The sequence below is a fragment of the Mesocricetus auratus genome, unplaced genomic scaffold (genome assembly GCF_017639785.1).
Source record: "Mesocricetus auratus isolate SY011 unplaced genomic scaffold, BCM_Maur_2.0 Super-Scaffold_2245, whole genome shotgun sequence".
In the NCBI taxonomy this organism is placed as follows: domain Eukaryota; kingdom Metazoa; phylum Chordata; class Mammalia; order Rodentia; family Cricetidae; genus Mesocricetus; species Mesocricetus auratus.
In genome coordinates this window covers 2953069-2978387 of record NW_024429180.1, presented here as the reverse complement: position 1 = coordinate 2978387, position 25319 = coordinate 2953069, and the positions used below count along the sequence as shown (strand labels likewise).

At 48.0% G+C, this 25319-nt stretch overlaps 1 protein-coding gene across 1 annotated transcript in view; it reads right to left on the bottom strand.

The window, feature by feature from the left end:
• Window positions 1-6002: 6002 nt before the first annotated feature.
• Window positions 6003-25319, bottom strand: part of Slc15a1 (solute carrier family 15 member 1) — a 46661-nt gene continuing 27344 nt past the window's right edge. The window contains exons 14-23 of the mRNA XM_040744149.1: window positions 25155-25243; window positions 23622-23703; window positions 22377-22496; window positions 21002-21148; window positions 15294-15343; window positions 12036-12143; window positions 11808-11916; window positions 11002-11145; window positions 8394-8501; window positions 6003-6890 (exon numbers count right to left, since the gene is read on the bottom strand). Of these exons, the coding sequence (XP_040600083.1) occupies window positions 6699-6890; window positions 8394-8501; window positions 11002-11145; window positions 11808-11916; window positions 12036-12143; window positions 15294-15343; window positions 21002-21148; window positions 22377-22496; window positions 23622-23703; window positions 25155-25243 (1149 nt within the window). The 3' untranslated portion in view covers window positions 6003-6698. The remainder of the gene's footprint in view (window positions 6891-8393; window positions 8502-11001; window positions 11146-11807; window positions 11917-12035; window positions 12144-15293; window positions 15344-21001; window positions 21149-22376; window positions 22497-23621; window positions 23704-25154; window positions 25244-25319) is intronic.

The following is a 25319-nucleotide window of genomic DNA, read 5'->3' as shown; positions in this document are numbered from 1 at the left end:
TGCCGGTTCCCTGGGCTTACACCAATGCCTGGGAAACATCGATGTATGGTGAATGAAAAGAAAAATATGAATGGGTAAGACAGAGCAGAACCCGACCTGGGAAACGCTTTCCAACTGAGAGTCTTTTTCCTCGGTACCCTCAAGTCAGTAAATCCCTCTGCTGTCCTGCCAGGGGCAAGGCAACCCTTGCTGGAATCCCTGGGCGAGCTAAGTACACTTCCACCCATCTCAAGATCGAAACTTCTGGGTATACAAATCCTCAGTGTCTAACAAAGCCTTCTGAAGTGTACACATGAAAAATTCCTGATAGGTCTGACATTTACAAAAAAAAAAAGTTGTTACTGTTCCCCGCAGTGTACTCTTCTGCCATCTTGTGGCTACGAGGGGACGCTCCCAGATGAACATTTGAGGCTGACCTCAGGCACCTAGGGCTGCTCGGTCCCTGGGGCTGCCCAGCCTCTTAGATTCCCTTTATACAGAGATGGGAAGTCACCAAAGTGACTATTTTGTTTGGTGGCATCTGCAGGGGACAGATGGAAAAAAATACCTAAGGCCACCTCTCCGGCACCCAGCCCTACAAGCCCCACTGTTCACTCAATCATGGTAGAATCCCAAGGAGTTGGTCTGAGGGCTCATCGAATGCCTTCAAATCTACCGAAGCAGGCAAGGATGCATCCATCCCCCCCCCCCCACGGACTAAAACCACATTTAGTATAAAGTAGGTTTTTTTTTTATAAGCATCTGTTGGTGAAGAAATAAAACAGTGCAAAGCTGTTGTATAGAGTACCTACTATGTGCAAAACCAATGTACTTTCTATGTCCCTCCCGTTTCATTTCATTCAAGCAACCAGCTCATCCCTGTCCAGGGAAACCCCTCGGTCCCTGGACGGATGGGGATGGTTGGCCCTTGTAATTTAAAAGTTTGCAGCATCTCTCTGAGGGCAAGACTACCAGGCGACCCACATTTCCGATGAGAAAGCTGAGCTTCAGAACAGTAATCACTTGCTGCCCCTGTTAATTACTTTCCTGGTTGTCCTGACCCGGAAAGACAAACTTCCAAAGGGGCTCACAGTTCTGGTGTTCAGTCCATTGAGGCGGAGAACACGGCTCATAAGAAGCAAATGGATCTTAGTGGCTTCTGCAGTGTAAGCTGTGGCCATCCATGCCTCGATACTGTCCCTGGAGCACAGACCTGACTCCTTCTGGCCAAAGGTCTTGTAGGTTCTTATCCGGTCTCATGACCGAGAAGGTACAAAGGGAAGCGGAAACATCTTCTTGTCCCTTCTGAAGACATTTGTTAAGCAAATAACTGAATAATGATGGTGGAGAAAGAAGAAGAAAAAGAGAGAGGCGGGGAGGAAAGAGAGAGAGAGAGAGAGAGAGAGAGAGAGAGAGAGAGAGAGAGAGAGAGAGGGAGAGAGAGAGAGAGAGGCAAGGAGGTGGAGAAGAGGGGAGATAGACCTGTAGGAGCAAACACGGTCCCTCACATTCATGGCTTAGCTGCCACACGCCTCAGCCTCCTCAGAGGCAGCTGGGGGGTGATGCTGACCCACTTCCTATGAGGGCAGCTTTGAGGACTGAAACTCTCAGAGCCCTTAGGATGAGAGTCCCGCTCTTGTCTCCGGTATCCAGTCCATCAGAGAACCCTTTGGCCTCATCCACCTCCAAAGCATCCCCAGCTACCCCTGTTCACCACATCTGTGGTCTGAAACGCCCTTCTGTGTGTCAAACGAGGGGTCCTGATTCGATGCTTGACCTGTGTCTGTCTGTCTGCTGGCTCTTCAGCACCGGCCGGCGTGTGGGACTTTTCTATGAGAAGTTAGTGTCTTCACCACGACACATCAGGCTGTGACTGAACACACAGTCCCTTTGTCCCCACCCTTAATCCCTTCCCATGCTCCCAACCCTCTGTGATGGCCTCCTGCAACTTCTCAAAGACCCTAAACGCGTCCTCTGTAGGCATCCCCAACAGTTGTCCCCCTCTGCCCCCAGCTATGATGGCAGTGACTTCTGTTGTTAAAATGCCTCCCCTTGGGGAGAAGTAAACACTCCCCACCCACCCACTCCTTCTATTCTGCTACTGACCACCAAGAGTGATTGCACTGAGGTTCGTTTTGAGGAACCCAAGGGTTTACTAGGCTCTCTTACAGAGCAATGGGATCAGGGTCACATCCAGGACACAGGGGAGGCTGGCACGTGGCATGCCTTATGACACTCCAATGCCTGTGTAGATGTGGTCCTCTCCCCTAATCCTTTCCCAATCCTACACCCTCCAGCCTTTCCCCGAGACCCAGGGGCCATGTGTAATTAGGGCAGAACTGCACACAACTGGTTGGGAGGGGTGGCTGGATAGTCAGGTGCGGTCCATGAGCCTCACCACGCCCTCCATCGGGAGGGACCATTAACAGTCAAGGAGCAGAGCTGTTGTTGTGAACGGGCCCAGACGGACTCCTGAGGACGCTTTCGGTGCCTTGGCTCAGATGATAGTACTGCATGACAGCTTCCCCCCCCCCCCATGAGGGTGGCTTATAAGCTTTCTGTCCTTTCATGTCTCCATTCAGGCTGGTCTTAACTCTCCAGTACCTGGTGATATCCAGAGATAACCTGAACTCCTGACACCCCCCAGCCTCCACCTCCAAGCGCTGGGATTACAGGCATGAGCCACAGTTTGTGGTTTTACTGTGAAGGGGGATCCAACCTGTTAGATCACAAGACCCCCAATCGCGGCGCTCTCCCCCCCCACAAACCATCCGCACTCCTGCAGCCTCTCATTAGTCAAGGCAATGATGAGCACCTCTGTGGCCCTGCTGCTCTCTCCCTCATAGTTGCAAGACCAGCCTGCAGGGCATAGCCACAGGTGCATATGGGGCGTATCCCTATCCCGTGTATGGTAACCTTCATCTCAGGGATAGGGATGTCATCGGTTATTGGGGAGAAATCATTTACACGAGAAACCGATAACCCAGGGTCAGCGTTCCGAGCATCCAGACTGTGCTTCCCTCCGAGACCCGACTGGAACCCCAAGAGAGACAAGAGAGCTCACCTCTCTCTCCCCAGGCCTATATCCCACAAGCCCAGATGCAACCGTGGCCACGCCCAAACGGGCGTGGTCAGCGCCACAGGTACCTAGTGAGATCTCTTCCCTACACCACCAGCCTCTCCCAGCCCCCCCCCGGGCCCAAGATGAGCTTGAGTTACAACTCTGCTTTTCTTTAGTGTCTTTGGGCCTGACGACTCCTAGTACGCGGCTAAGTCACGTGGGGTTGAACCATCCCTTTGCCCTTTGGAACTGCGGGCGGGGTCCCTTTAGGACGCCCGGTCGGGAGGCTCCAGCTACCCCAGCAAAGCTCCCCTTCTACCCACCGGTGGCATCTTTATTATTCATACAGAACCTAGGGTTTCGAACTCAGGAGGCGCACACCCCTACCAGCTGAGCTCTAGGCCTGCTGATGCCTTTAAATCCTCAGCACCCTCTCCCCCGCCCACCGGCTTGGATCCTTTAATCCTTTGATGTGCCCCGAGGGTCTAGGCCGGGTTGGCTCGGGGTGGGTATAATCTGTAAGCAACAGCTGAACAAACTGAACCAAGAATGACCTCAACTGGTTTCCTCACAGCAGCCGGAGGGACCCTCGCTCTGTTTTTACCCACGGCGGCGGCGGCGCTGTCTCTGCAGTCTGTGCGCGGGCACAGAGCAAAGGAGGGATCAGATTTACAATTCTTGCTCCCTGCCACAGCCTGCTGTTCTTTTGCTTAAGTTAAAATCAGAAAGGGCGCGAGATGGAACCGGGACCGGGGAGAACGCATTGAGCATCGTTTATTACAGCAGCAGGAGAGCAAGAGGGGGGGAGAGACACGAGAGGGGGAGAGATGAGAGAGAGAGAGGACGAGGGGGAGAGGGGGAGGAAAAAGGGGGAGGGGGAGGGGAGGGAGAGGGAGAGGGAGGGGTAGAGAGAACAAGGGAGGAACCGCGTGGAGGTGCTCACTTAAAAGGGGAAACTGAGTCCTTACATAGCCCCATGACCTAGCGATGCCGTGGCCACATCACCACGCCTGCACAGCCTGTTGTCAGGGGGCGGGGTCAGCATAATGCTGGAGTGCCAACAACTGCCAGCCTTGAGTGCTTACGGCTACGTGTGTGTGTGCCCGCATGTGCGTCTCTGTGTATGTGTGTGTGTCTCTGTGTGTATGTATGTGTGTGTGTCTCTGTGTGTGCGTGTGCGTGCACGCGTGTGTACGTGTGTGTATGTGTGTGCGTGTCTCTGTGTGTATGTATGTGTGTCTCTGTGTATGCGTGTGCGCGTGCACGCGCGCGTGCGCTGTTTCCCGGATTCTACAGCACTTCCACAGCCTCCTAGAGCATCAAACCCAACAGACAAGATATCCTCAGATTGGTTGTGTTTTGGTCAGAATACGCCACACTCACTTGGAGAAGCCGCCTCCACGCTCTACGTGTGTCCGATGGCCCCAGCTTTGCTCCAGGGTGGATGGCCTCTGCTGTACAAACTTTTCATTTTCGTGAGCTCTTTGGGGACAGTGAACAGTCGGACTCTCTCTCTTCCTCCCTCCTCACCCACCCCTCTGTTTACTCCATTCCACTGTCTCTTGGAGCCTGCGCGGTTCTTAGTAACTAATTATTGAATGCACGTGGGTTGTGATTTTTTACACGGTATGGGGCCTATCCTGAATTCTGCCTGGGTTTATAAACTGTACCAAGAGCCCAAGAAAACTTCTCGTGGCTTACTGAAGTTTCAAGTTTGGGCCACTGATGGCCAGTTATATTGGAGCTAAAGTTGAGGCTGAATGGTAGGGGTTGCTGAATTTGGGAGTCATTTCTCCTCAGGCATCCGATGGCAGAGAGGCAGGAAGAGCTCTGTGAGTTCGAGGCCAGACTGGTCTATTTAGTGAATTCCAGACTACCCAAGGCTATATAGCCAGACCCTGGATCAAAATAACAAAAACAAAAAACCCCCCCAAACCCAAAAAACAAACAAACAAAAAGACCCAGACGAACCAACCAACCGAACAAACAAACAAAACCAAATTGGGCGGTGGCCCTGCATGCCTTTAATCCCAGCACTTGGGAGACCGAGGCAGGAGAATCTACAAGTTCAAAGCCAGCCTGGTCTACAGCACTATCCAGGACAGCCAGGGATACACGGAGAAACCCTGTCTCAAAAAACAAAACAAAACAAAACAAAAAACAAAACAAAACAAAAAAACAAAAGCCAAAACAAAGTAAAACGAAAAACAGCAAGTCACATTTGCTCACAAGCAGAATGTGGGGAAGAGACTGTTGGCTCCCTCTGCTGGTCATTGCGCAGTCCGTCAGCCCAGGTTCTTTCTGAGCTACCTGGCCTTTCTGTGAGCATGGAGACCAGGAGACCCTAAGCGTTGGGAACAGGGAGGAAGAACGCTGGCTGGGCTCTGGGCTCAGTGCTAAGGGTGGCCTAACCCCCACACCCCACCCCACCCCACCCCACCCCACCCCGCAGCACACAGGCCTGGCTTGGGTTCCCACTATGCAGACAGCTTTTAGGGTAACCTTGTTCCTCTGAGGACACTCAGCCCTAGGAAGTGGGGGGGGTTCTTTGTTCCAGGGCACCGGGATAGTGGCCCCCCCACACTCAACTCCTGTTCCGTTTGAGCCTTCAATCCACGGGGCCAAGAAGTCTCTCATTTAGACGAGCCAGACGTTAAACCAAATGAAAACTCACGTGGCTCAAGAAGAGGATATTCAGCAATTCAAGAAAAACACAACGAGATACACATATGTGCACATAGAAAGATGTTCGTGGTAAAAGACCCCCCCTCTCCCCGGGAAAAACCAGACCAGGAAGAAATAAACTGGTATTTCATGTCCCTGGGGTTTCCCCTGTGTGGATACTGATTTTGCTAATGTGTTTACTAACTTCTGAAGACATCTCAATGAGCATGTATTCAATGGTATAACCAGATAGCACAGTAAGGTTTCTCACCCTTCCCAAAGACACACAAACACACTCTTAAGAACAAGAGTTTATTTCACAGCAGTGACACTTCAAAGCTCACCACTGGCCCTCCCTTGATGGTCTTTCTGAGTTACACATAATTTAAAAAGGTAAGGCAAAGAAAACTAGAAAAACAAAAAAACCTAAGGTAAAGTTATCAGCTTAAACTGGCTGATACTCTCTATATACTATTTAAAAAAGCCCTCTGTAAATTCAACATTGTTTTCATAAAAGCATTAGAAAAAAAAAACAGTACAGTTACCTTTTCAAAATTAAGTTAGTCTGAACTAAGTTCACTTCTGTGACAGAAATACAAGACATGGCCCAGTGTATTTTTTTTTAAAGTGTGTGCTTTGAACAAAACTGGGCAGTGGTGGGCTACACCTTTAATCCCAGCATTTGGGAGGCAGAGGCAGGCGGATCTCTGAGTTCAAGGACAGCCTGGTCAACAGAGTGAGTTTCAGGACAGCCAGGGCTACACAGAGAAACTCTGTCCTGAACCCTCTACCGGCCCCCCCAAAAATGAAAGATTAAAAGGCTCCTGGTAGAATTCCAGATTCCATAGCTGGAGTTTAGAAAACAGCTTAGTTATCATTTGTTCACGATTCTGAAGTCTTCTCCATCAAGGCTGTGCAACCGAGCGTCCTGACCCTGGGGTCAGAGGTCGGGGTCCCTGCTGGAGTGGGTGGGTCTCCCCTCGCCTCCTGGCCCTCACATGTTAGTCTGGGAGACAGGCTCCAGGGTGGCATACGGGTTGTCCTTCCCCGTGACCTTTTTCTTCTCCTCCTCATCGAACTGGGCTTCGACCTCTGCGGGGTTGACGTAGGTGTAGAACCGAGCCATGACGGCGAATATCACGCAGACCACCAGGAGCAACGAGGCAAACAGAACGTACTCAGCCCACTTGGGAGGACCGGAGTTGGAGCGAGAAAACAAACCAAAGAGCCACAGGTCACATTAGCCGAACACACTGCACACACACACACGTCTTCTTGCTACTCCTAGGCCGACGGGGACACCTGGGAGTGAAATTGCTAGGAAACATGGGGCACCCAACAGAGACACCCCAGCTTTCTCAGACGTTCAAGGAACAGGTGACGTTCTCCTGCCAACACGGGGTGTGGAAACACAAGACTTTTGGGGAAGATGAGAGACATTTTCTGATTTTTATTTTTTGAGGCAGGGTTTCTTTGTGTAGTTCTGGCTGTCCTGGCTCTCACTCTGAAGACCACAGAGAGATCTTCCTGCCTCTACCTCCTGAGTGCTAGGATTAAAGGAGTACACACCTCCCCTGGTAAATTTCTAAAATTCTTAAGGTTTGTGGCTGGAGCCAGAGGGACGAGAAACTGAAGAGAGCAAGCAGCAGTCTTGCAGGACAAAGAGATGAACACGGACGTGAGAGATGGCCTCACGGTTCTGAGCATCTGCCAGAGGCCTCTGGCTGGGTTCTCGGGACACCCACAAACCCCAAAACTCAGGCCAGGGGACCCAATGCCCCTCTGGCTTCCATGGGCACCTGCAGGTGCATGGTACACATACACACACTCAGCCCCCCATATATATGCATATAATACATATGCACATACATTTATACCCACACAGACATACACGCATATACATACAGATACATGTATATACACACAGACATACATGCATATACATGTACATGTAAATATATATACACACATATACATACATACTTGTACACATGTGTGCATATACATGTAAACATGTACACACACGTATATACATACTTATGCATAGGTGTCTCCCGACAGTACCTGAGCTCGGAAGCATGAAGCCCCAAGGCCACTCCTGACACAGGAAATAACCTAACTGCTTGCAGTGACAGGAAGCCATCAAGTAGACCTTGTGTGCAAAAACTGTGAGCATTAGACAAGCCAGTGTTTCACTTTAAACGGAAAGGCACAACTACTTAAGGGATGTCTTTAAGTCGTTGCGAAGTTTCTGCACAAGGAATCTGGTTTTCTTTTCTTTTTTCTCTTCCCATGCTGGGACGAGAACTCAGAGCCTTGTGCATGGTAGACAGGCATTCTGAATTCGCAGAATGGATGACAGATGCTTCCTTTGACAGCAGACTCTACGGGGTGTAGGGACTTCAACTCAACGTGGTTAACCTGGTGTCAGTTTCCAAGCCATAAGAGCCGGGAGAGACTCTGCCCAGTGCCACTGTGACAACCCCAATGGAAGGGTAGCCATGGACTCAACCGGATGCACACTTATAGATAGCTAGGGAGTGTCGTGGGGATTACCATTATTAATCAGGAAGGTCAGAAGTTCAAACTCATCCTCGAGCTACACAGCAAGGTCGAAACTACATAAGACCCCCGTCTCAAAAAATGCAGGCAAAAATAAGGCACCTCCAACCTCCCTTCCCCCTCATACCTGTTTCTCGAAGTGGCCCGCCCCTGCCACGATGAGCACGATGATGTTGCCAACAGCCACGGTTAAAAGCCAGCCTGCCTGAAGCACTGACTTCATGTTGGATGGAGCCTGAGGAAGCAAAGCAGAATGGATGACAACCCCGTCCCCACTTCAGCCGGGAGAGCCCCACCCACCCACTGCTCGGTGTACCGAGCATCCTGGAAGCACAGATCAGAGGTCAAAAGCTTAGTCAGGTATGGTATCTCACACTTATTATCCCAGCGCATGGGAGGCTGAGGCACAGAGACCTCGAGTTTGAGGACGCCCTCCGCCGCAGCACGACCACGCTCCAAATATAAATATGTAGATAACCAAGTAACAAAAACAAAGTCAGGTCACGTCAATCAGGAGAGCACCCTCCTGATGCAGACTTACACACGCTTAAGGAGTGTTGTCTTAGTCACAGGGGCAGATCTACAGGCTGACGGACTTGGCTCACAAGCTTCCAGGCAAAGCCATGTGGCATGTTCTCCCCAAAGTGGGGCTACTCTCTGGGCTGCAGACTTACACTTCTGTAGCTTTCCTGCCATGTCCTGCCTCAAGCTCTGACCACCTATGTCGCAGTCACGGTGTTTGTCAGACAGTGTGGTCGCCACAGACGGCGGTGACCCACCCTCGCTGCCCATCACAGACCCTGAAGGGAGATAGGCCAGGGTTCGCTGGCTTAGCTGTGGCTCTGACAAATACTCAGACATCAAGCTCTGATGGGAGATGGCCTTCTGTAAATGTCTCTTATTGGTTGGTGAATAAAGCACTGTTGGCCAATAGGGATGCAAGATAGGTGGGACTGGGAGTCAAGGAGGATTCTGGGAAATGTAGTCATGAGTAGAGGGTCGTCCTGTGATTCCCAGGAAGAGAGGACGAAAGTCTGCATTCTCGGTAAGATAGGACCTTATAAAATATATATATTAATAATTACAGGTTAATAATTAAGTCAGAGCTAGCCATTAAGAAACCATGGCAAATGACCAACAGCTTCATAATTAATATAGTGTCCTGTGTGTTATTTGGGGGCTGAGGTGGCAACGGGACCCCAGGCGGCTGGCGGGAAGAGTGCATGTTACAAAGCTACAAAGCTCTATCTGGGGTACTAATAAATTTGTCTGATTAGCTGTGGTGGTTTGAATGAAATTGGCCCCTATAAGCTCATAGGGAGTGACACAGCTAGGAGGTGTGGCCTTGTTGGAGGAAGTGTGTCACTGTAGGGGCAGGCTTTGAGGTCTCCTATGCTCAAGTTGCGCCTAGTTCGTCTCACTTCCTGTTGCCTTCGGATCAAGATGGAGAACCCTCAGCTTCTTCTCCAGCACCGTGTCTGCCCGCGGGCTGCCATATTCCCTGCTGTGATGATAACGGACTGGACCTCTGAAACGGTAAGTCACCACCTCAAATTAAATGTTTTCTTTATGAGAGCTGCCATGGTCGTGGTGTCTCTCTACAACAATAGAAACCCTAACTGCTGACCTTAGACTTCTGTTGCCAAGGGTGGTCTTGAACTTCCGACCTTCCTGCCTGTACCTCCCCAGGGCAGGGATGAGAGGAGTGCACTACCACACCTGGTTTCAGACAGTGCTGGAGACTGAAACCATGGCTGCACGCATGCTGGGCAAGCATCCTCTCAACCGAGCTACATCTCTTGCCCTAAGAGCAAAGGTGTTATGCTCGTCCTTAGCAGTACATCTGATTAGGTATGGGAATGACAGAGAGATTGTCAGCCGGACCTTGAATGCAACCGGAACACAGACCGGCAGACAATTACTTCTGTGCACAGCTTGAGCCTTTTGGGGACATCACGGAATGCAGAAACTGCCGCCATGACCCGGGCAGCCATCCTCCCTCCCCTTTTAGGACTCTAGTTTCAGTGTGACCGGGAGTACGGCCCCTCAAAACTGACAGTACCGTGTTCCCATGGGGTACAGGTCTTGTGGACCTTGCAGCCTTTGCTCTGTGCTAGACACCTGCGGTTGTTAGAATGAGAAACACCCCACGTAGGATCAGGTGTTTATATACTTGGTCTGAGTGGTTGTTGGGGGGGAGGCGGGGCCTTGCTGGGGGTGAGAGTTTAAAACCCTGTAGCACACTATTATTTCACTCTCTCTGCTTTGTGCCTGCAATTCAAGACGTAAGTGCTCAATTCAAGACGTGAGTGCTCAGCTTCCTGCCTTGGCTGCCGTGCCTGCCTAGAGCGCTACTACGATTTACACAGATCATAACCGCAGCGCTAATAAGCCCTTCTTCCTGTAAGTTGCTCTTAGTCTCATCACAGCAAGAGGGAGTAACTAATGTAACAACGTAACGGTTTCACAGGAAAGAACAATAGAGCACCATAATGCTTTCTAGAATTAAGAAAAGAAAACTATAAACAAGTCATAAGTGGTGGTGTGTGCCTACCCCTCCAGTACCTGAAAGCCCGAGGCAGGAGGATAGCCTGGGCTACATACTAAAACCTGTCTTACACAACCAACAAGACAAAAAGAGACTCTGAGCATGTGGGCATCCCTGATTCAAACCAAGTCCCCTCAGCGCTTTTCTGAGGGCCGCAGGGAGCAGAAGGGAGGAAGAGACAAGAGACCTGGGAATATGAGAACTCCAGCCCCGTGACGGAGAAGACCACTTCGCCACAGGTGAGGAGGAAGTACTGTGGGATTTGCAGCGCCATGTTCACCGTGTTGGGTGGGATGTCTTCAAATTCCTTCACTTCCAGGCAGCCATCGCTCTAGACCATCAAAGCAACAGGCAGGCGGTTGAGAAGGAGGCAGAGATACCTTTTAGAATAACATCTGTTCATACAGACAAACTGACAGACAGTGCCCATGTTAAATGTAACTGTGCAGTATTGGAAGCCTGCCGGGTAAAACCCTGCCCCCTTTAAACATTAAATCCTAAAGTCAACAGTCCGTAAGGAGGCATCAAATACTGCTCAATAGGAAAGTTTAACTAGTGTGTAACTAAGTCTCCTGGGTTTCATTATACAGTCAATATAAGTCAAGAATAAGTTAGAGAGAATCAGTGATGGGCCAGTGGGAATGGCAGCCCAGTAGGGAAAGGGGCTTGCCATCCAACCTAACAACTGAGTTTGAACCCTGTGACCCACAGAGTAGTAGAGAGAACAGACTCCAATTGCTACACACACACACACACACACACACACATACACACACACACACACACACTCTCTCTCTCTCTCTCTCTCTCTCTCTCTCTCTCTCTCTTGAACAATTAAAAAAAAGAGGAATTAGTGGTGAGTTGAATTAGTTCTAAGCCCATTTGGAGATCCCAGCTCCTCTAGTTAATCGTGAGCGTGTCCTGAGTGTCTGTGAGGAGTCACGCCAGCCGAGGTCGAGCGGGCTGTCTGCTGGGGTGGAGTGAACCACTGACCATCCTCCTGATCACATAGGTGTACGCGCTGCCAAAGTCGAGGTTGGAAGACTTAAAGTCGCGTGGACAGTTAGGCTGAATCTCTGTGATGTTTATTGTGAAGTCTTTTCTGTTAAGAGAAAAGAAACAATAGCAGTTATGGATCTTGGTATTAGAAATCTCCATTAAAAAAAAAAGATACTAGACAACCTTGAGTTTGGGAGCAAGCTGCCCAGAAGAGGTACTTACACGCCAGAAGGGAAAAACTGGTAAGTGCTGGCGTTGTTAGTGGGGACGTTTTCAAACACTTTCCCACTCATTGTGATGCTCAGCGTCTCATCAAGGGTGTTGACAAATCTGGAACAGAGAACCATCTGCCTTGTAACCAAGCCGTGAGATAATGGATGCTCCGTCACACAGGTCTGGTACCAATGTTAGGTCATGTTCCTCTGTGAAGGGATTTCAGATGCGTACAGAAAATTCCCCGGGGTCTAGAGGCAGGCAGTTAGCTATCGCACGGTTGTTCCTGTCCACCTATTCAGGAGAACACCGTTGAAAGAACTGACCTAACAGTATGTGTGCACGCCAGGAACTGTGTAGCTTGCTGATTCTTAGGGGCATTAGCTAACTAGTCATGGAGACGGGGACCAACTCCTTTTTTTTCTAGAAGGCAGCTAAGCTTTCTTTGTGCTGCTTGCATGGTGAGTTTCAGAGTTTAACAGGTGAAGGAACAAAAGAATAAAAACATTGCTGGATGACAGCCCCAGGCAGGGCTTCCTCTGGAGGAGGAGACCCTGTCATTTCAGCTCCCTGTGAGAGCCTGGGGAAGGGATGGGAGGCAAAATCTGCGAGAAAGAAGTTAGCTAACCCAGTGAGAAGAGGCTGTTCTAAGTGACTGCCCTCAGATGTGGATACCAAAAGCCTCAGCCCTAAGTCCCAGGGCTTCTATCCTTGAAAAGTCCCCTTGTTTAAACCTCAGGAGGAAGCAGGTGAGATGCTTGCCTTCCTAGGACTATACAGAATGTTACATTGAGAATACATGGTTACAGATGTTTCTTTGGAGGCTCAATGCTATAGGAGACGCTGAGATTCTTATACCTCCCCGGAGGGAAGAACATCTTACTGCCCCATAGGAGATCAGGTGCTTGTTTTGTCCACCAAACAGGTAGGTGACAGATTATAGTGGATTGTTCGATACATACAACAGGAAGCAATAATGATGGACATGTAAGTACTGTAAGGAACAACTTAAACCATTGTATCCCTAAAATATACGGCCCACTTTCATCAGCTTCATGGCATATATTTATTTGATAGAATAGTCTATTATACACAAATAAATTTTTAAAAAATTTGAGACAGGGTTTCTCTGTATTGTTTTGGAGGCTTTCCTGGAACTCGCTCTGTAGACCAGGCTGGCCTCGAACTCACAGAGATCCGCCTGCCTCTGCCTCCCAAGTGCTGGGATTAAAGGTGTGCGCCACCAGTGCCTGGCCATAAGTAATTTTTAAAGGGTACCACATTAACATTTGTGTGTGTATGTGTGCACTTGTATGTGTGGATGGCACGTGTGCGTGTGCATGTGTGCTTGTATGTGTGGATGGCACATGCGTGTGTGTATGGCACGTGTGTGTGCTTATATGTGTGGATGGCACATGCGTGTGTGCGTGTGCACTTGTATGTGTGTATGGCACATGTGTGTGTGTGTACTTGTATGTGTGGATGGCATGTGTGTATGTGTGTGTACTTGTATGTGTGTATGGCATGTGTGTGCACTTGTATGTGTGAATGGCATGTGTGTGTGTGTGCTTGTATGTGATAAATTGCCTAAATACCATAGTCGGCATTGTCCAAGGCTTCCAGTGTTAAGGACATTTCTAAGGGAATCAAAGCACTGGAAATGTTCCCCAGAGGTCTTCCAGCTCAGAGCCTCAGAGCCAAATACTAAATACAGAGCAGCTCTCTCTCTCTCTCTCTGTGTGTGTGTGCGTGTGCACACGTGTGTCTTGTGCAGGGCAGGACATGTAATGACAAAGACCCAAAGGAAGGACTATGGACTAAGAGTTGCCCTTGAATCCCCCAAAGGAAGGACTATGGACTAAGAGAGATGCCCTTGAAACCCCTCATGACACCTCAAAATGAGACTGTCTTTGGAGAACAGACATTTAAGGAGGCAAAGGGAGGGAAGCTGTCTGGCGGCCTTAATCCAACGTGACTAATTGGTGTCCTTGCAGGAAGAGGCCCGGATACAGACAGGCAGAGAGAAGGAAGATGGCTGTCAACCACCAACCACGAAGGGGGGGCTCACAAGAAACCAGCCTCGACTGCCCCTTGATCACGGACCTCCAGACAGAAGAACGATGGAAACATAAATTCCTGTTTATCGACACCACCAGGCTGTGGCACTGTGTCCTGACAACCTCAGCACAGACAGGTGCTTAGAAAATAAGGGGGGGGGGGCAAAAATCACATGGCCTGGTGCTGGCAAGATGAACCATGCCAATTTTAGTTACCCTGGAGAGAAATCTGGGGTTGTCAAAATCAAAGAAGACAGCGGGAGCTTGGTGTGAAACTGGTTATGATAAGTGGGTGCCTTTAAGTCAGGGCCACCGGGGAAGTCTCCAGAACTCTGGGAATGAACCAAGGGAAAGGAGAGCTTGGTGGGCTGGAGAGATGGCTCAGCAGTTAATCGCACTGGCTGTTCTTCCAGAGGTGTTCAATTCCCAGCAACCACATGGTGGCTCACAACCATATGTGATGAGATCTGGTGCCCTCTTCTGGCCTGCAAGCACACATGCAGGAAGAATTCTATATGCATAATACATATATACATATATGTATATATACATATTTTTTTTTTAAAGAGGAGGACTGGGTGCTTCTTTTTGTCTAGTAAGGTGTGCGGACAGAACACCCTCACCTGGGCCCAGTGGAGAAGTTTCTGAGGGCAGCGTCTGGGGGAGGACAGAGCACGCACTTTCCTCAGGTCACAGAGCATGTCGAGGAAAACTGGCTTCCAGAGCGGAGAGTTGACACCCTGAACCCTGTGACTTGGTGACCAGGCAGATACAGGCTAACATTTGTGTGTGTGTGTGTGTGTGATGAATGAATGAATCCTGAATTCTATCAGATTATTTTCCTACATCAGTTGACAAGTAGACTTTCTTCTCTAGCTTATTAAGATGGCGAACTGTGTTGGCTGAACCAGCCTAGCATTCTTGGCGCAAATGTCACGCTTTCATACCCTTGTTATAGACAGACTTGATTAAGGGGATGTGTCAAGCTCTGTTGGAAGCTGAAAGAACAATTTTACAAGGAATCTCCAAAAAAAAAGTTGGGCGGTGGTGGCGCATGCCTTTAATCCCAGCACTCGGGAGGCAGAGGCAGGTGGATCTCTGTGAGTTCGAGGTCAGCCTGGTCTACTGAACGAGTTCCAGGACAGCCAGGACTATTTCACAGAGAAACCCTGTCTTGAAAAATAAAAACAAACAAAAGAAATCTCCATACCTGATCCCATTTTCTCCTTTTTCTGGTTTCTGGTTAAGCCCATCTTTTACCTGAGAGAAAGAAAAAGATAATATAAAAATATTCCTGAACCAGTGATAGCTCAGTGTGTAAAGGCCTTGCTGTGCAAGCCGTCTCTCTGAGGCAATCCTGGGAGCCATGTAAAGGTGGAAGGAGACAACTCACTTCACAGATGTCTTCTCATCTTTATACATACACGGTGGCACGCATGCTCTGTTCTCTGAAGTGCCCATCATGTACATATGCACACAAACACACATAACACACAGACATACAGATACACACACATACACATAACACACAGACATGCAGATATATATACACGCATAACACACAGACACACACATAACACACAGACATACAGATATACACACACACATATATACACACACAACACAGACATACAAATATATATATACACACACATATACACAAACACACATACATATACATATACACAGCACAACACACATACACACACATATATACATAGACATATCTGTTGTGGAATAGCCTTTTTGTATACCATGAGGATGTATCCTTCTGATTGCTCTATTAAGAAGCTGAGTGGCCAATAGCTAGGCAGACTTTGGGGGACAGGGGACGAAGGGAAGAAGAAACGTTGGGGACATGAGGGGACGCATGACAAGCAGGAGATTTAATGGCGAAAGTGAGGCACCGCCCCATGGCAGAATGCAGATTCATATAGACGAGTTAATTTGTAAGATCCAGCCAAGACGAGCCTAAGCTAAAGACTGAGCTTTTGCCGGGGGATGGTGGCGCCTGTCTTTAATCCCAGCACAAGGGAGGCGGAGGAGGCGGATCTCTGTGAGTTCGAGGCCAGCCTGGTCTACAGAGTGAGTTACGGGACAGCCAACGCTACACTGAGAAGTCTTGTCTCAAAAAACAAACAAAAAATAAATAAAAGCTGAGCTTCCATAATTAATATAAATCTGTGTCATTATTTGGGAACTGGCTGGTAGGAGACAGACAGACTCGGTACATACGGCATCTAACATGGAGGCTTGAATATTCAAACACAGGGCCCGAGGAAGCAAAGAGAAGTTCTGGACAAGGAGCCGGATGTGGATTCCTCGTGCTGTAGTCTTTCAGGTGGGCTGGGGTATCCCAGCCATTGCCTGTGGGCTGCATCCGGATGTCACTCCATGCACTAAGATGAGCCACGCGGCAGCTGACATGACAATTTAGGATTTGTCTCATGCAGCCAGAGAACGCTGTAGGTGTTCTGTAAAGCCAGAGCCAGACACAGAAAGCCTCTAAAAAGGGGCAGTATGTTTAAAAATGTGCTCAGATGCTGAAGGAAGAAAAGAAAATGTGTGTAGTCATAGAAAAAATAGTTTAAAAATAATAAATTCTTTAAGGAGAGAGTAAATTAATATAAAAAGAACAAGCCACATAAAGATGGGAAATATACAGGGTATCGGGATCCTGTATGAAGCTTTGCTGACTTTGAATTTCTTAAATGCTAGTGCACACACACAAAAAAAACGCTACTTGAGAGACACTGGATTACAGAAATGGCTAAATTAAACCAGCCTACATATTTTAAGAATGTCTTAAGTTCAAAATGGAAGTCAGAAAATGCGTTGCATCGGAAGAGAGGTTATACATTTGTTTCTATAGGAAACAAAAAGTTATGGTTCTCTTCAAAATTGATGAAGATGTGATTTGACTGGGGGAGACCTTCTGAGGATCTGGGCTACAGACATGAGGGAAAAAAACCAAGAAAGACTACAGGACAGGTGACATATATGCTGATCCCTCTGCTATGGGAACAGCTCCGAGACTGGATGAGACATGATAAATCTTGTTGGCTGTAGAATCCTCATGACTTATTATTACATGCCACCTTTTATATGGCATGGGTAGAGGCTTGGTTTAACAGTCCAAACAAACATAAAGTTAATAGGGGCCTTTTACCTGCTCAAGCATAGAACAACAAAAAAAATCATCTTTAACTGACTTATGCACACTGCACATTCTGTACTCGTGTGAATATATATATATATACATATATATATATATATATATATATATATATATACATGCTACCTTTAAAAGTCTGTGTGTTTTTGGAAAAATAAAAGGAGCAGACACCGATAAAGACAAGTAGTATCCCAGGTGATTCTGCCCTCTCACAACTCCTCTGTTGCAGCTTCCTCAAAGTTCTGCATCCAGAACAACTTCAACATGGCTAGCTGAGATGGTCCAGCCTCTCAGACTACTCCAGCCAAGACTTCAGATAAGCTCTGCACTTTCCCAGCACACAGAGACTAAATAAAAAAATATAATACAGCTACTTGTTCCAGGACTTGACCATTATCCCAGTTTTCTTAGAGTCCCCCAAAGGTGCCAGTGTCCCTAGACAACAGGAAGTAGTCTAGAGAACATGTTGGCCACATTCCTAAGAAGTGGGATGGATGGGTTCTCGTCATTTGGGGGTGGTGGCTACAAGGTGTACAAGGTGTACAAGGTGGCTACAAGGTCATGGTCACGGTCAGGAAAAAAGCCAAGCAAAGGAGACTAGATTCAGAGATTTCTTTCTGGAGGAAATAAGGCAGACATAATATAGAAATGATGGGTAAAAGGGTAGTTTGTTGAGTCTGCTTTTGGACAGCCACTAGTTTCAAATATTTTACATTGGTATTGATTTTTGTGTACTGATACAAATTTAAGGTTATTTTTGTTATACTGTGTACATGTTTCTACTCTTGCTAAAGGTATTGTACCTGTGTAGCTCATTTAAAAATGCAATGTAAAGTTCTAGTCCTTGAAAGCTACTTAGGATAATGAAAAAATACAGGATAGTAGTTAGTCATCTATAACAATCAAACTTATAGTCATGGTAGGTATGTTTTTAAGGTCAAACAGAGATATGTTTTAAATAGATGGTCTTCAAACACTTCAAAGATCTATAGAATATGGCATTAAAAATTTAATAACATAAGGCTTTTAATGACAGTGAGATACACCTGCTCCTGGCAGCACCAATTTACTTCCAAAAAGGATGATGGGCATGAAGAGCCTCCACATGGAGCTTGCTTTCAATGTACTTATGCTAGCTATTCGGGCAAGAAGCTGCCCTTGCCTTGACTGCTGACAGGATGCTGTCCAAACCGAACAGCCAGGACACAGAAAGAAAGCAACTGCCAAACTTTGCCATGACAAGGCAGGAAAGTCCTTCAAAATTCCCACTTCGTAAAAAACGTTTTTTAGATATTCTAGGCTGCAGCCCGAAGACAGATTCTCCAACATTACAGAGGAACCTTGGGTGACTGTCCAGGAAGCCAGCTGTTTCTGTCATTTCTATAGTTTTGGAAGTTGTTTGCTCTGCGCTTACTGCTTACTCAAGTAATATGTTGTGCTTCTTGGGTCTCTGGTGGAGGTTGAAGACTAGATAGTTATAGTTTTGCAATTTTCGTTGTTACCAAATTCAGAAAAATAAGCTTACACAGGAGATGTAAAGTGTGTAAGGTTGAGAGACATAAAAGCTCAAATTGTCTAGAAAAAAAAACATTTTGAAAAGTCTAAAAAGACAGTTTTTGGATGACAATACAAGTTATAATAAAATGGCTTAACTATGCAACTTTAAATTAATCAAGATAAGATAGACACTGGAGTATTTTCAGTGTCCAGGTCCAACTTGAGAATTGTTCTTATCGCATACAGCTTCATTTGTTAAAGTTAGTACCGTTCCTTTTTATTTAGACAATACCTGACGGTTGTTCTTATTGTATATAGTTTTACTATGTTGGAGTTAAACCCTTTCATATTTTTATGTAGACAAAAAAGGGGGGGAAAGGCTGTGGAACAGCCTTTTTGTGCACTGTGGAGATGTGTCTCTCTGGCTGGTTTAATAAAAAGCTGAACGGCCAATAGCTGGGCAGGTTTTCAGGGCAGAGAGGACGCAGGGAAGAGGAAAGGCAGGGACACTAGGAGACGCAGGACAAGCAGGAGGAGCAAGATGAGAGAGAAGGTAACGCCTCGGAGCAGAGTGCAGATTAACATAAATTTAAGTTATGAGAGCTAGCCGAAACAAGCCTAGGCTAAAGGCTGAGTTCATGATTAATATGCGTCTCTCCGTGTCATTATTTGGGAGCTGGCTGGTGGGACAGAGGAAGACTCATCACACATACAAAACACACATACACACACACACACACACACACACACACACACACACACACACACACACACACGAAACAAAACAAAGTAATTCCTGACATTCATCTCATTAGAATCAGTTCATACTAACACTTCAGAGTGCACGATACTGGCCCTTGACCTAGAAAGGGGTCCATTTCTTCACTCCTGGTTTCCCTCCAGGCTTTTTCTGTTATTGATCCCTGGCTGCAGGTCGTTCCAAAGAGTATGACTCTCCAACAATTCAGATTGTTCGACCTTCAGACATTGCAACACCCGTGTTGCCAACACAAAGTTCATGTGTAGGAACCGGGCAGATGAGTTGGGAAAAATCATTGCAAAATAAGAGCTCATAACACCTTAAGCCTTCAAGGAAGTACATTTGTGCTAGGTCACACTCAGAGCTACTCTGGGGTGTGCCCTTCCTGCGGGCCACAGGCTGGACATACCTGATAGAACAAGCCGCTCAACAGCTTCCCAATTAAGCACATGGCCAGTAACATTAATTGCGCTTTAATTTTTGTTTTATTTTGTGCTCTTGCTCAAACTCCCCTCACTGACTCAAAGAAGTTCCTTTAGTCAGTTCGACTACATCGTCACTCTTCAAGTACCAAATGACACGCCTGCATTTTTGTCAAAAAATATTTCGTATGCGTTTTATGCCTTGTGTTTGATATACGTACCATATTTTTTGTTAGGCTGCCCTAATTAAATGCACATTAAAAGACTAATACAAATAAAGCTGTGTTAAGCAATTTATCTCAAAAGGCCTCTGAGAATGTATGCATGTATCCATGTGATTTACACACATAACATGAAAGAGCGCATGTACACACGAGCATGGGCACACACTCATCACAACACAAACAGTTTTACCTTCACATTTTTATTAGTTTTGCTTTTTTCAGCCAGAGTCCTGCTCTGCCATTCTGGCTGGCCTGGAACTCAAAGAGAGCCTCCTGTGTCTGCTTCCTGAGTGCTGGGATTAGAGGTGTGCAATGCTATGCCAGCTAGGAAGAGCCTTGCTGACAGTCCGGGCTAGCATCTGCCTTTTGAGAGCTGCTGAAAAAAAGGTGTGGGCCACCACACCTGGCTCCTGAATTTCTTTTTAAAAAATTGTAATTAATAGCAGTCTCATCCTTATCCACCAGCCAAACCTTTACTGGAGGTCAAGTGACCTGTGGCCTTGAAGAAAGGATCTGAAGACTGTTTTATAGACAAAGCAACGTCACACCAATAAGCAGCTGTGCCCTGAGGCTGGAGAGGTGGCTCAGTGGTTAGGAGCACTGGCTGCTCTTGCAGAGGACCTGGGTTTGGTTCCCAGCACCTACATGGTGGTTTGCAATTATCCATAACTCCGGTTCCTGGGGGATCAGATGCCCTCTCTGACCTCCTCAGACACCGGGTACCCGTGTGGTGCACATGTGTGCATACAGGTAAAACACTCAGACACAGAATCTAAACACTTAAAAATCCGTGTCTCTGACAGTGCACATAGCCTAGAGAATGCTGTATCAACTACTTACCACAACGGAATTATTGGGGCCCCACACTAGAAGGGTGTAGCGATGGCCTGGTTCAAAGTCATAGTCTACCGTAGCGACTGGGGATCCAGGAGAAGACACGTTTATTTTTGTCAGCTTGTCTGCTTCGAAAGTTATGAAATTGTTTGTCTGGATTGGGGGGGGAGGGGAGGAGCAGAGTCAGCGCTGTGCATCTGAACACACCGTCACGCCGAGTGACGCGTGGCGTCTCCATGTTTATACGCATCCAGAGTACCTTGCAGGGGGCTCCCATGCCCAAGGACACACTTCCATACAGTTCTTCCTGATTGCCACAGGGACCACACTGCTCACCAAACACTTGGTTTTGGAAACACATTCTGTGAAGTCATTTACAGTACTTTGTAAAGAGCAGTTCGGGGGCTGGGGCCGCAGAGATGGCTCAGCGTTTAAGTGGCTGCTCTTCCAGAGGATCTCTACGTTTGATTCCCAACATCCACACGGTGGATCGCAACCACCTCTAACTACATTTCTAAGGGATGGTGACACCCTCCCAACATCCAGATGATGGGTTGTAACCACCTATCACCCTCTTCTGGCCTGTGAGGGCACCAGGCACACATGGAAAACAGGTACATAATGTAGGCAAAACACCTATACACATTAAAAAACAACCCCTCCCCCCCAAAACAAAACACCAAGGGGAAAGCAAATGGTTCTGGTGAAAATCAACATGGGGCATCCTGGAAGAGAGGAGTCAAACTCCTAACACCTTCGACGTCTTTAGCCTGTCACCACTACTCCGACTGCTGTGAGTCAGGAATGAGAATAGATGAACCCGTGTCACTGGGGTCAGGACCTCAAGGTTCACCAAGTGACCAGACTCAAGGCTGGGAACCGGCATTCGGGGACAGTGACCTCTGGAGTAGGGTTTCTGACACCAGCACTGAGTTTACCAGGGCAGATAATATTCCCCTGTGGAGGCTGAGTGCCCGCACCTCTGGCTTCCACTGGTGAAATGCCAGCCGCACACTCTTTCTTTGTAACAACAAAGAATTCTCTGTAGAGACTGTTCAACATCTCCAGGGATACCACGGGACCTTCCCTGATGTTGGAAGTGTAGCTTCCTATGGCGGCAGCATGCGGGACGCTATGGAAATGTGGTATTTCTGGTCTACAGATCAAGTCTGCATTCTCCGGGGCGCTGGAGTGATGAGTAACTCACATCATTCGAGTCAGAGGCCCACCGGTCTAGAGAGGAACACGTGGTGGACACTGACATGTGTCAGTCTTAGACTGGCTTTGGGATTCGTACAAGGACCCGTAAGAACGGCCGCTCCGAGTTGGGGTATGAGCCGGGGAGAAGACGAAACAGGAGGTCTTATTCCCTCTCACTTACTTGAGACATTTGTTCAAGCGTCAAGGGCATTCCAGGAAGATACACAGTCATATTGTTGTCTCCTATATTCAAGGCCTTAATTTGGACTTGACTCCCTCCAGGGAAGACTGGAAGAGTTTTCTGGAAAAAGAAAGGGAAATCAACCATGAGGACATCTATGCATGGTCACGGTCACCCGGGACTCTGGAGTCACCTCCCTCTGCAATCTATATCTGCATCCAGGGAGACATGACAAACCCCAGGGAGACATGACAAACCCCAGGGAGACATGACAAACCCCTGGATAAGCCTCCTGGTCTACCTGTTACGTTTGGCATGGCAATGGAACATTATCTAGCCTTGAAAACGACGGTGATTGTTTTCATATCCTCTGAAGGGTGAACCTTGAGGGTATATATACAGGAAGCCAACCACAAAAGGATAAACGCGCCACGGTTATGATCATGTGATGCCCGGCGCGGAATCTAGAGACAGACTGTGGAACAGTGCCTGCTGTGGGCCTTGGAGAGACAGATCAGGAAGTTAGCTCTGAATATCGCAGAGGTGTCATGTGGGAAGATGGATGATTTCTGGAAGTATGTGTGGTGCGGGTTCCACAGTAAAGGGAACTGTACTGAGCTGCATGCTTAGAAATGGTTAAGACGGGAAAATTCATTTGTATATGTTCACTGCCATGAATTGTGTGTGTGTGTGTGTGTGTGTGTGTGTGTGTGTGAGAGAGAGAGAGAGAGAGAGAGAGAGAGAGAGAGAGAGAGAGAGAGAGGAGAGTCTCTTCTAGTTTTATGGATCATGTAGTCCTTGTCTCTGGAACTAAGCCCTTATCTCCAGTAGGGAGCATGGGGCTGGTTTAGAAAACGTGCACCCAACAGATTATTAGATCTGTTTAGGAGTTAGCCCTCAGTAGATATATTAAAACCCAAAATGTGCTTTTCCATGAGGAGCACAGTGTATTTCTGAAGTGCCTGTCTGAGAACGGCAAAGCCTCTTCTCACCAAAGAGTTCAGAACAATTCCATGGACTCATCCCCCACCAGGGAAACTGTAGTATAGGCGGAAGCAACTCATGCCATCTTTCCAGCTAATGAAGCCCGCCCGTCACTTCCAGGACCTCCTGTGCCCTGCCATGGCAGAGCCCGCAGTGTCCCGCCCCAGCCTCGCACTGCCCTTTACTGCAGGAATTCCCACTGCGCGTGAGGAGCCACCTGGCATCGCCTAACCCTCTGAGCCCCAGAGAGAGCAAACTCACATCAATTTCCACCTGCACGATGGCAGCCGCCACGAAGGCCATGGAAGCCAGGAACATCCCAACGGTCATCTTCTTCAGGGAACTGACAGGGACAAGAGGAACGAGAGCATCAGCCCGTCTTGCCCGCCCAGCCCGAGAGAGCCCCGGAGGAAAAGCCTAGGCACCTCCCATCCCAGCTGCTTCCTTGCAAAGACAGCCGTGCTGGAAGCCACTTCTGGGGTTGTCACCGTTTTAGGGCTTTATCTGTGTGTGCCTATGTGCATGTGTCTATGTGAGCGTATGCACATATGTCAGATCCCCTGGAGCTGCAAGCCACGGGCATTTGCGAGCTGCTTCCTGTGGGAGCTCTGGTCTGCGTGCCTGAGGAGCAAGCATCCTTTGGTGCTGAGCCGTCTCCGAGTCCCTTTCTGTTGTTATTCATGGCCGGAACTAGTGAGGGCACTTGTACTCCTTATTTGTATTATCGCATTTAATTGCTAGAAATCCTATGGCCACAACTGATATTTCTGTCATGCATGTACACGGAAGAGCCTTCATTGTCAGCTTTTTTTTTCCAGGCCTCCACTGACAGCATTTCTTATTTATATGTAGGAGGATTTTCAAAAATATTGCACGTGAGCATCTCTTTCTAAAGCTGTGTATGCATGTGTGTGTGTGTGTTGTATGCAAATGATTGTGGGTATGCACAAGCCCGTGTGTGCACATGAGGCAGCCATAGGACGTTAGGCATCTCCTAACCCTGCCCACCTTATTTTCATGAGGCCAGGATATCTCGGTGAAATCTGTAGCTTATCATGTTTGGCTAAGCTGGCTAGCCAACGAGCTCCGGGGATCTGCCTGTCTCTGCCTAAGTTACAGGTGCACACGGCCATGCCTGGCTTCTTACACACAGGTCCTAGGGGGTCTGAACCAAGATTTCCATGCTTGCATGGCAAGCACGCTTATCCAGTGAGATATCCCCCCATGCCTACAAACATCAATTAACTTGATTTCTTTAAATCCTTCACCATGAGACAGGCCTTGTAGCACAGCCTATAATCTCAGCCCCTTGGGTGGCTTGTAGGTTCAGAGCCTACACGGGCTGGAGCCCGTCTTGTCTCAAAATAGAAAGGAAAAGGAAGCTTGGGGTTCTACGTCAGTTTAAGAACATTTGTCTAGGCGTGTGTGTGAAATCCCCTCCGTTCAGTCCCCAGTCCTGCGAACATAAAATAAATAAGCGCCTCACCCTCTCGCTCAGTGGTTCTCAAGCTTCTGACACTGCCACCCTTTAATACAGTTCTTCGTATGGTGGTAACCCCCAACCAGAAGAAAGTTATTTTCGTTGCTACCTTGTAACTGTAATACTGCCACTGCTGTGAATCATAATAAGAACAGCTGTGTTTTCTGATGGCCTTAGGGAAGACCCCGGTGTTTGCTCTCCCCCCTCCCCAAAGAGGTCACACGACCCACAGGTTGAGAAACGCTGTCCTAGGTGGACGCTTCTGGAAGCAGAGCGTTTGGGAAAGCCCTGATCCCGATCAAGCAGCTACCTACGTGAAATTGAGACCACATTTTGCAATGAGAGGGTACACCGCAGCATCCATAATGGGGACCATGATGACAATCAAGATGGCGTTCACAGTCTGCAGAGGAAGCAGAGAGGGGCTGTCAGCGCCATCGCAGCGAGCACTTGGACCTTGGAGAACCACCCCGGTGTTT